The sequence below is a fragment of the Vicugna pacos genome, chromosome 25 (genome assembly GCF_048564905.1).
Source record: "Vicugna pacos chromosome 25, VicPac4, whole genome shotgun sequence".
NCBI lineage: Eukaryota > Metazoa > Chordata > Mammalia > Artiodactyla > Camelidae > Vicugna > Vicugna pacos.
The window spans coordinates 31,689,292-31,701,459 of NC_133011.1; the positions used below are offsets into that span (position 1 = coordinate 31,689,292).

The 12,168-nt window shown below is 41.9% G+C and overlaps 1 protein-coding gene across 1 annotated transcript in view; it reads right to left on the bottom strand.

Annotated features, from left to right (window-relative positions):
* The window catches only part of ADCY8 (adenylate cyclase 8), a 196,475-nt gene that overhangs the window by 56,126 nt on the left and 128,181 nt on the right, over positions 1 to 12,168 (bottom strand). The window contains exon 9 of the mRNA XM_031690382.2: positions 8,916 to 9,016. Coding sequence (XP_031546242.1) covers positions 8,916 to 9,016 — 101 coding nt within the window. The remainder of the gene's footprint in view (positions 1 to 8,915; positions 9,017 to 12,168) is intronic.

The following is a 12,168-nucleotide window of genomic DNA, read 5'->3' on the forward strand; positions in this document are numbered from 1 at the left end:
ATCTGCATGCATGTGGAAATTAAAGGAAAGAGCCAGGCAAGCACTGTCTTTCTTTGCCAGGATTCATTAATTTTTGCTCTGGGGGCTGGGCATTAGCTGTGGTCCTATGAGCAGAGATTGCCTCATCTGCTAAAAAGCCCACGACAGAAGAAATGAGAATGAAAGGCACTTACCATCTGTTCAGTCGCAGAGAATCAATCAGAAACAAGGTGAGTTGGAGAGGAAAAGAGCTCACAGTGAAGGAAGCTTGTGCTGCGCCTGGGGCCGATGGGCCACTCAATTCCCACAACATGTGGACTGTCTGGTCAGAGCTCAGCTTGGAAGTTGTCTTCACTGTCAGTTTTTTCTCTTCGCTGAGCAAGTGAGGTTGGGGTGCTGGCTGGTATTTTAGTTACCGGCTTCAGCTTGCTCCCCAGAGTCAGAGACTCCATCCAGCCAGCTGCGAGGTGGGGGGGGGTTCCAGATCTCTTCCCCCTGAGCCCAGGAACTGGGTCCCAAGGAGGCTCACCTTCCTTGGTCACCCGATCTGGGAAGGGATCCTGCCCAGGCCAGCTGGCAAGCTCCATGCTTACTTCCTATGGGGCACGGCGACCCCTTCCTCTGTCCTAGTTTCAAGTGCAGATCCTCAAGTCCATCCTGGGCTCCTCCCCCTCTCTTGTCCCCCACATCCAGTCAGTCCTGGGAATTGTCAACTCTTTGTCTACATATGGAGCAAATCTTCTTCTCCAGCTCACTCCACTGCCACTATCTTGTCTTTGTTATTTCTCGCCTGGAGGTTTGCAATTGCCTCCCAAATGCTCTTCCCAACTCCAGACCTCACCCCTCCAGCGTGACCCTTCTAAACACAAAACCGATCACCTCACTTCTTTAATTAAAATGCTTCAAGAAAGTCTCCTCTGCCAACCAGTCATCATTCCTCCATGAGGCTTACACACCCCTCACCTCCAGAGCACCCGATTTCCAGCCTTTCCCCCTCCCCTCCTTCTCAGTCTTCTCCGTGACCTGGAGAGCTCCTTCAGGAGGTGGTTGAGATGTCAGGGCCACCTTCTCCGGGAAACCTGCCTTGATCCCTCTGCGTACCTTACTCCTCCATCACCCATCCCACCTGACACTTTTCCCATCATGAGTCATCGCACTATATTATAGTTGTTCAACTAATTCTTTCCCCTAATGAGGGTGTAAACTTTGTGATGGCAGGGACCATGACTGTATGCCTCCGGGGTCCAGCACAGACAGGCACAGAGTAAGTCCTCAGGATTTTGTTGGGAATGTCAACACCCTGAGCTCCAGGAGTCCAGAGGGGGCATGCACCAGACATGGCCACACCAACATCTTCACGGGCAGGAGTGAAGAGGGGAGTCCAGGAAGTTTGGGTAAATCTAGCAAGACCCCACGAACATTCACAGCTCACCACCCACAGACCATCCCTTTCCCCAGCACCCTGGCCCCACATGGCTCTTGGGTAGTCAGGAAACCCATTCTCTTGTGACACTGCCTGATACCCCGTCCTGATTTATTCATTGTCACAGCATATGCATATCCACATACACAGCACACATGATCTGCATGCCCACCATAGGGATAGCTACACGTGTATCTACATACATAGCATATACATCTAGACCCATGCATGTATTTTAATTATTTGTCTCTTTCCATTAGGCTCAGAAAGGGAGGGGTTTTTTGGTTTGTTTCTTTCTTTTGTTTTTGTCTTTTTTGTTCAGTGATGTAATCTCAGCATCCAGAACAGATCTGGCTCATGAGAGACAAGGTTTTCCCAGCACCATTTGGAAGAGGTGGACCTTCCTTCTCTCTCACTTAAAACCATTTTTTTTAACTTTTAAAATGAATCACAAATACAGAAAAGCATGTAAGTATAGCTGAATTAGTTGTTTTAAAGTGTCTGCCTCAGTAGTGATCGCTGAGCTCACGAAAAAGAACTCTACCGGGGGGGGGGGGGGATCCGAAAGCCCATCCATGTCTCGCGTTCCAGTAACAACCTTCTCTCCCACCCCCAGTTAATCACTTCCCATTTCTTTAGTTTTACCATCCATTTTTAGACACTATAGTTTAGTCTTGCCCATTTTTTGTTAAATTTGATTTGTCTTTTAAGTCTTCAGAAAAAACTACAGTTTCTTTCTTTATGTCTTTATTTTCCCAGTTTACTTTTTGAAGGGTATATGCTTTTGACCTGTAGTATTTCTCACTGTCTGAATTTTACTTTTGTGTCCTCGTTCAACGTCTTCTGTCCCCTGTGATTCTTGCAAACTGGGAACGGGGTTCAAGGGTCTTGTCAGACTTAGCTTTGATTCCTTTGATAAGACTTGCTGTCTTCTTCCATCAGGAGATGCCTTTCTTTGCCTGTCCTTTTTTAGGATGCCAATTCCTAGATCCATTAATTCACTGAGAGTTGAAAACGGTGACATTTTAATTCTACACTTTCTTTTAATTTTATTAGCTTGAATAATTTTATGCTGTTTCCCCTCACGTGATCTTGCAGTTCACGCAGGAAAGACAGAAACATTTATTTCTTTTGCATTTTTCACTAGTTTCCAACATAACAAATCAGTTCCCTATCCCCCACCAAAGGTCATCAACGCTTAAAATGGTCATCATCAACCATAAAGTTTAAAATGTTTGCTGTTTTGGGTGGAGTGTTTGAACAGTTAACCCACACTGGAGCTCATTATTCCATCTTTGGACAGTGGAAGCTTCTTCAGTGTGGTTTCTGAGTCCTTTAGACACGACTAACAAGCGCGATGGCTTCCTCGCGTTCTTGCAGGACAAGATGTTCCAGGCTTGCCTTACACATTTCCTGTCCCAGCCTTAGAATCACACGTATCTCCAAAATTAAAGGGAGAAAAAAACTGTGATGTGTTACTTCAAAGAGCACAACGTGGGCTAGACATGCTCACAAATACGGGCTTGGATGTTCTTCCTGGGACTCCCCATATTTGTGCCTCCAATACAGGATACCCACCACCTCCCTTTTAGGTGTCATGTCTCCTTAGGCTCTTCTTGCGAAAGTTTCTCAGAATTCCTTTGCTTTCAATGACCTTGACCGTGTTGAGGAGTACTGGTCGGGTGTTTTGCAGAATGTCCTTCAGTTGGGACATCGTGCCTGATGTTTTCCTCATGATTATGTTTCCGGGAGGAAGACCACAGGGTCTGTGTGCCGCTCTCGTTACATCTTATCAACGTGACTTACGCCTGCTGGTGGAAGCGTGAGCAGCTGGCTGAGGAAGTGTTTGTCAGGCTTCCCCGTGTTCTCCTCCCATCCTTACTGTCCTCCTTGGCAGGAAGCCACTTCCACTACAACTGCACGTGAGGAGTGGGGAGCCAAGTTCCACTTCATGGAGGACAGAGTATTTACATAAATTATTTAGATTTTTCTGCATAGGAAACTTATCTATTCTTCGCCTTTTATTTATTTATTTGGTCATTTATATCAGGATGAAACTGTGGGATATTTATTTTACGTTTTGGGTTATAACCTGATGCAATTTTATTTATTTTTTTGTTCAAGTTGTTCTTTTCCTGTGTCCCTCTGACATACCTCCATCATTTTGTGTGTGTGTGTGTGTGTGTGTGTGTGTATGTGTTTTAACACTTCCTTATTCTCTGGCCCTCCGTGATGTTCCAGGTTCCTCTCGTGTATTTACAATCCCTGACGTAGAATCAGCCTGTTCTCTAAGGATCCCTGGTTCCTTGTATTGGATTTCATGTTAGGTTGTGTTCATTGCTTGATGTGCTTAATATGACTGAGGTGTCATTGCTCCTGGGCGTCCTCTGCTGACAGAGCAAAGAAATACATACGTGGATTCTAATCTGTGTATATAAACATAGCTGTGTTTATATAGACATCTTATATAATAAGGATCTATATTACGCTAAACAAATTCATACTAATGTCTCCATCTCTAATACTTTACCATAGGGATCATTCTAGCCTTTTCGTCTTGTTTATCTGTAGCCTTCCACTCCAAGGACAAAAAACGTGACTCCCCACCATCTGCCATTCATGACTTCCTTGTTCAGTTACCGTGTACGTATACTGTGGTTCAGGCTGTTCACACATACCTCCAAGAGAAACATCTTTATTAATTGAAGTTCAGTGCTTATGTGCAGTTCTTTTTATGTTTAGTCCTACAGAGTCTGCTCAGCTCCAGACCTACTTAGAAAACTACCTGTTCTCCCCTCCTCCCCCCCGTTTCAGTGAGGTTGTTTCACACTTTTAATACAGCTAGGTTCTTTCATGACAGTCTGATCATGGGATCCCTTGAACTCTTAAATTATTTTTAAAAATTGTATACGTTAAAGGTTGTGCAGTAAAGTTCCATAGGATTTGACAAATTCACAGGGCCATGGACACACCATTACAGCATCATGCTAGTTTTACCACCTTAAAAAATCTCCCGGGCTTCGTCTGTTTAACGCCCCCTCTCCTCACTCCCCAGGTAGTATCCTCCCTCCCTTTGCATGCTGTCTGATTTTTAATTGAATGTTTTATATCATTTCATTTTTATTTCCTTTCTTAGCATAACAATTATATTTGTTTAAATTTTTTGTGTGCTTGCCCTAGAGTTTACAGTATGCATTTTAAATCAATTTAGATCTACCTTCAGATTACACTACAGCACTTCATGTGTAATGCAGGTACCTTAAAACAAAGCACCCTCAGTGACACTGCTGTCATTCATTTCAATTATCCTTATTTATAGCCACTGAATACATCATTAACATTGTTGTTCTCAATGGTTAGATCAATTAAGAATAAGAAAAAACATTTTATTTAACTTCATTTATTCTTTCTCTTAGCTCTTTCTTTCTCTGTATAGATCAAGTTTCTGACCCACATCATTTTCCTTCTTTTTGAAGAACTTAAAAAAAAAAACATTTCTTGCAGAGAAAGTCAACTGGAAATGCAGTTTTTATTTTTCTGAGAAAGTCTTCATTTCTCTTGTGTTTTTGAAGCATATAGAATTTTAGGTTGGTGGTTTTTTTTCTTTCAACATATTAAATATTTCACTCCATTCTCTTCTTGCTTGCATGGTTTCTGACAAGAAGTACGATGCAATTCTTCCTGTTTCTTTATAGATAAGTAGTATTCCCATCACCTACCCCCAACTCCCTATTACCCTGTCTTCTATTAAGATCTTCTCTTTGTCTCTGGCTTTCTGCAATTTGAATGACTTACTTAAGTGTGTTATTTATTTATTTTTTTGTTACTTATTTATTGTATTTACCCTGCTTGGTGTTCTCTGAGTTTCCTGGTTCTGTGGCTTGGTGTCTGTCACTAATTTTGGAAAATGTTCAGACATTATTATCTCAAAGCTTTCTTCTGCTCGGTTCTCCTTTTCTCTCCTTCTGGTATTCCAATTATGTGTATGTTACACCTTTTGAAATTGTCCCAGATAGCTTGTTTGCTTTGATCTTCCTTTTCTTTCTTTCTTTCTTTCATTTTTCTCTTGGCGTTTCAATTTAGGAAGTTTCTATTGACCTATATTCAAGCGCACTGATTCTTCCCTTGGCCTTGTTGAATCAATTGATGAGCCCGTCAAAGGCATTCGTTATTTCTGTCAGTGTTTTGAGCTCTAGCGTGTCTTCTTGATACTTTCTTAGAGTTTCCTTCGATTTATACGGCCCATCTTTTCTTGCATGGTGTCTCCTTTTTGCATTGGATCCTTTGATAGATTAATAACAGTTATTTCATGTTCCCTTCCTGATAACTTCAGCATCTGTGTCATAACTGAGTCTGGTTCGAGGATGATTTGCCTCTTCTTTCCTTCTGAGGTGCCTTGTCATTCTCTATTGAAAACTGCTCATACTGTATCAGGTAATAGAAACAGAGGTGAATGGACCTTTACTAGAAGGATTTTTATGACTCTGGCTATGAGTTGGGCTATGTTTAGAGTTTGCTGTATGTTATGTACCAGTGGATTCAGATTCCTCTCATGTCTTGTTCTTCTCTCCCCTCTTGAGTTGAGCTCCCCTAATAAAGAGTCTGGTTCCTGCAGTCCTTTCTGGCAGTTTTTAGCCCACGAACAATATACTGGATTTTTGGTGCGGTGAGAAGGCCTCGGGGGATGGGGCTTTGTCAATGCTTTAAATCTTCTTTTTGATTTTATTTTTATTTTTATATATTTATTGAAGCATGGTTAGTTTACAATGTTGTGTCAATTTCTGGTGTACAGCACAGTGCTTCAGTCGTACATGAACATACATATATTTGTTTTCAGATTCTTTTTCACCATAAGTTACTACAAGATATGGAATATAGTTCCCTGTGTTCTTTTTGATTTTAAAAATATTCTCCCTTTCCACCTTCCATTTCTCTTAAGTTGTTATTTTCTGTGTTTATCTGCTCTGTGTTTCCTCTTGTTAAGTCTTCACTTCTGAAATGTATCTTTCTTATATTTTTATTTCTTTTTTGAGCTCCCTTCCTGAATTTCTCAGTTTTTTTCTAACTCTGATTTAGGTTGTTACTTGATGTCTTGAATGACATGAAGGGTTTCAGTTCTTTTTGAAATAGCAGGTTGAAGTTTTGATATATGTTGTATGTCTTTTTCGAGTGCTTTCATAGCCTTTTGGGATATTCATCTACTTTTTTTTCCATTTACTTTTAATTCTCTTTTTTTCTCATAATAGTTCGGTATGGGATTGCCACCAATACACTTTGTTGCTATTTTTTGTGTAAAATGAACTTGGCTGAACACTTAGCAAGGGATGTGGTTCCAGATGTGACTCCACAGCGTTCTTTCTTCAGCTCTTTTCACATAGTGTTCAAAACCATGATGGCTAGATTCCCTCCCTACTTTCATTTGGACTCTCCATTTTCCTTCCTCACGACTGCTCTCACTGTGAGTAATTTTGATTCCATTCACACAGTTCCCTCGAGGGCCCTGTCCTGGGAAGGAGGTTTGGCTGGTCATTTTGAGAGTTCATAGTGTCTTGATGGTTCAAGCTCCTCAGACCTTAACTGCAGACCTTTACAAGCCCCCGTTGTTGGATTGGGCAAAACTCCTCCCACTTTGAATTGCTTTTGCAGTTCATTCCGTGACACTTCTCAGTGTACCTTTTGGCTGTATGGGGGCTCCTTTGTTCCCAGATGCCCATCTGTTTCTTTCCAGTTCCTCCCACAGAGATGCTGATATCACACCAGTCTCTGGGCTATTGGGAGACTGTCATTACCCATCCCCGTTCTGGAATTTGTGGGGCTATCATATAAGCTATTTTTGTTGTAAATATGGTCCTTGAGGGTTTTGGTTTTGCTACCTAGTTGCTCAGATATGTGGGAATTCTGAGAAATTCAGAAATATGTTACTTCTACCACCATCTTCTAGGGATCCTTTCTGTCCTCTTAATATCCCTGCTAATCTAGACAAGGTCAAGCACTGCCATTCCCTGACTGGTAGTTAATTTGAACATCTTTCCTTCACAGACCCATGCTGCAACCTTTCTCCAAAACCTCCAGGGCCTCCTTCCTGCTCCGAGGGTCAGTTCTAAACTCCTGAACATAGCACGTGGACATTGAACTCCTGCTGGCTCACCTCCCTTTTCCACCAAGGTGCCCACCACATCCTCGCACAAATGCTTCACTTCAGACTCTCCCATTTACTCACCAGGCTGCAAACACAGGGTCGTCTGCTTCTCTGTGCTTTTTCCTGCATGTTTTCTAAACTGGGAATACCGTTCCACCCTTTCTCCTTCATCCTACTCAGCTCAAAACGTGACCTTCTCTGCCAGCTTTCCTTAAACCGCCTAGTCAGAATGAACCACTGATTTTGGCACAAAGCAGTTAAGTAATTAAAAGCACAGACTGTCTCTGTGTTCAAATCCCAGCTCAGTCATTATATAGACGAGAATTAGAATGCTGCCTCACTTATTGGTTGTTTTTGAGGCTTTATTGAGACAATTTGTGCAAAGGATTTAGCATTTTCCTGGCATATGATAAATGCTCAGTAACTGGAAGCCATTATTAACGTCTCCCTCTCCCACTAAATTATGTCTTAGAGGATGCAGACTTCCTTTGCAAAATTATGCCATTCTCAGGGGCTAGCAAGTTGCTTTGCCTGTGTTAGACATTGAACTAATATTTGTTGATGTTATTTTTAACCACACTAAAGGAGGAAACTCCTGGTAAGTTTAGGGAGAAGGGAATTTATCTAAGAAAAGAGCCAGGGGTTACCTTACAGTGCAGGAGACAGCAAAAAACACGGCCAATGGACTAATCTTGTACTAGGTTCAAATGCCGGCTCTGGCACCTGTCATTTGTATGCTTTGCCTGTGTCTAATAGAGTGTTAAAGAGTCCCGGCTCTGGGGCAAGACTTCCTCAGTTTGAATCCAGGCTGTAACATTTTTCAACTGTGAGACCTTGAACGACTTATTTCATTTCTCTGAGCCTCAGTTCTCTCCTCTTTAAAATGGGGATAATTACAGGACCTACGTCATAGGGTTGCCATGAGTTATTGTGTGTAAAGTATCTGGAACAGTGACTGGCCACAGATGGGTGTTTGCATTAAAGTGCCAATTTTGCTGCCCCCGGAAGTTGTGATGCTGTATCTTATGAACAACAAAGAGGTAATTAACAACGGAGCAAGTTAGTGGTAACGGAAGAACTGAAACCTACTTTCTGCATTCGTGGGTGCGATGTCAAATAAGAGGGAAGCCTATTTTGGCCTGGGTTGTTGTCTTTATTAAGATGGGGAAAAAGCTCTTGCTTTAGCAGAGCAATGAGAATATTATGTGGAGTGGGACAACCAGAATAGACACTGATGTCAGCAAACATTTTGGTATGAATCTTGGATCTGGTTATTTTAAATTCTGATCCCTGGAAAAGGTCAGCTGGCTCCAGGCGAGGGCCCATCAGCTCACAAAAACATTTCCCTTGATAACTTAGTCCTTTCATATTTACCTTGAAGAAGGAAGCAAACTTTGTATTGCCGTGATAAACAGAAGGACGATAAATGCACAGACCAAGTTTGACTTGAATACTTCATCCCTCATTTGAGAATACTGTAATTAAAAAAAAAAAAAAGAAGGAGAATGACTTACTTTGCAGCAGAGTTGGACTTTTGGAAGAGTTAAGTTTTACCAGCGTTTGGCTTTAAGGGGAAACATCAAGAAGAGACTAGGTATTTTATATATATATATTTAACTAAGAGGAATCCATTAATAAACCCTTCATAGAGCATTGTCTCCATCCGTCCCACCAATCCTCCAGTGAGAGCCCAGGGGCAAATATGATTCCCTTCACAGTAACAGGGAAGGGGAGAGGGACTTCGCATGAGCTCATAAACCAGTTCTCCTCCTCCCTCTAAACTAACGTCATTTTAACAAAACACAAGAGCACACATCCATTTACGCAGCAAATCAAATTCACATTGACTTTCTTCATGAGTAAACGTTAACACATTTAAGGATCTTGCTCTATTTCTTGTTAGATTTGGGGACCCAAGGAAATGGCTTACCAGAGAGTCTCCTTTTTCATAAAAACTATTGAAAAATAAATTCATCGAATCTTAGAATAGAAAGCAGACAAAGAAATCTCCAGCAAGGGCAGCCCTTTCATTTCACATGAGAGAAACCAAGAGATCGGCCAATATGCTTGACTGCCCTTCTGCTGTCTGCTTGAGGTGGCCCTGGGGAATGGTGGTAACTTTATTTTGATTATCCAGAGTACTCAGTAATTTCATTGCCCAGCCTTAAAAGCTCCTGGAAGGTCAGCGCTGAATGTGTATGTACTTGCCTTAGTCCTGCCTGGTTTCCTGAACCATCTTTGAGTCACTAAACCAAGGGAGAGTCCAATTTCTTCACAAGGAAGGAAAGATTTTTTGAAACTGAGAAAGATCTTAAAGTCAGCCTGAATCAAGTCCCTCTTTTTACTTCAATGCCAGAGAGGTCTAGTGACTTGTCACAAATGATGTTGCACAGAACATTTTTGGGGCTGGGACCTGAAAGCTAAGCCTGGCTCTGGAACTTTATGATCTCTGATTTGAATTTCACAGTTATTTTATAAAGGAAGCTGGTAAATAGAGCTCTCACAGCATCTCAGGCTCTCTGCTCCTAATTCCAAGAGAAGTCTGTGGTCAGATCAGTGAAATGATAAAATTAGTCCAACCTGCTGTTGGTATGGGAGGCACAATCAGTGGTTACATGATTTTTATCCTCTTGCCTACTTCTTGATGTGGTCTGGATTTTAGACTGAACTCACTGCTCAACATCATGGCTCTGATTTGGAGAATGACAGTGACCTGTAACTGGTGAGCGACGTGGGGGAAGCGCAGTGCTGCTCAGAGACTGCACATTCATCGCCGTTGCAGGGCAATGCTTTTTCTGCTCCCTGGAGTCGAGGCCTCCGTCTACTTGCTGACAATCTGCTCAGTATCTAGAGGGCAACTGGGAACACGCCCCTGAAGCATCACTACAGCCATCCTCAGTCCTGATAAAACTGCACAAAATCCCTGTTACTGTCAGTTCTCAAGAGCGCTGCCCAAGAACAGGGTGCCGTCATAGAGACCTACACATACCAGTGCGAAAATGAATGAGTTAGCCACAAAGCAGGTAACTCAAGGAAAGATCAACGTCTGAATTCCTTCTAACAACCAAGTGCACAAGATCTAATTATTCTTTCTTGGCTGACTAATTTCAAACCAGCTTGCTTATATAGATTTGATAATGAAATTTAAAAACAACAGTAATAATTTTTCATGTAAGTAATTTCTCTCTTGTTCCTTTTCTTCATCTTCATCTTCATCATTAGCATCCTCCTCATCACCCCATCATCACTACCATCATCACAGCATCTTGGAGTCATAATGGACCCCTGCCGTCAGGAATCCTTTCCGCAACGTTCCTGATGTCCACTCAAACGCCTGCTGATTAGCATCAGAAAACCTTTTCTGCTTTGTTGGTGGAAGCGGGTTTCTTTTCTCTGAGCTGGGGCGGGGCACCCTAGAGTTTCAAACACCCTCAAGTGGAACGTGGCCAGTGCCCGAGAGCTCATTCTTTCGCAAAGGATTTCTTTCCCACTGGGGCTCACTCTCACTGTGAAAAGGTCCTTTCCTGTAGATCCCAAGCCTGAGTCTCTGACTCCTCTCTTCAACGTTTTTACTGATCTCACATATTCATCATCTGTCCAGACAAAAATGCATACGGTTTTATGTTATTCATTTTATTCGGATGGCAAGCTGGTTGGTGACAAAGTAGGAAGACATACTTTGCCTTCAGGTCTTCTACTCTGTTTCACTGTGAGCAAAGCCAGTGCCTTTTAACCTCTCTGCCAAATGGGGGGATTAATACCATCCATAGGTTTTGCAATGCTATTCCATCTTATTGTATTTTATTATGTTAGAATTTAATAATAAATTCTATTATTTTTATGTTTGAACTCCAGTGCATATCACAGTCCCATGAAGAAAGAATCTTACTATTTTTGTGAAGATGACATCAATCAAATACAAAATTCTGGATTTCATAATGGAGTGCATTGTAACTTTGGAAATGCAAAGGAGACAGAATTATGGAAAGGAAGTTCTTAATTGGCTCAGGATGACAGGGTACAAAGACTGAGTGGTGATTCATTTCACTTCCTCTTAACTTGTGAAGGTCTGAGCACTCTGGTTCACAGCTATATTAAGGCATACGTAGTCTCCTTCCTGCCATAGTTAGGCTCGTTAGCTGGCCTCTGTTCTGTCCTTACTTGGCCCCACTTATTCTTTCACATCTCAATGGTGAGCATGGGCTAATCTAGAGCTAGGCTGCCTGGATCCGAAGCTCAGCTCCAGCACGTACTAGCTATGTAAACTTGGGCTAAGTGACTAAGTCTTCTGTGCCAGTTTTCTCATTCAGAAAATGAGCATAATAGTAAAAGCTATCTCTTGTTGGGGGGATGAAATGAGTTCATACATGCAAAATACTTACTGTAGTGCTTATAGCACATGATCACCTTACACAGTCAATTTTCTATGGTCAATTTTCTATAATCAGTTTCCTATATTCAATTAATTACGTATTTTGTTGCTATACTTGTTACCTTTTTGAAGCCAGCTTTTCAATCACAGTGCTGCCTTCTAGAATGCTGTCTGCTATTTCTCTGTACAATATTATGCCTTGTACTCAGTAGGGTCTCCTAAAATGTTGCTGGCTGATTGGTTAACCATGCTATG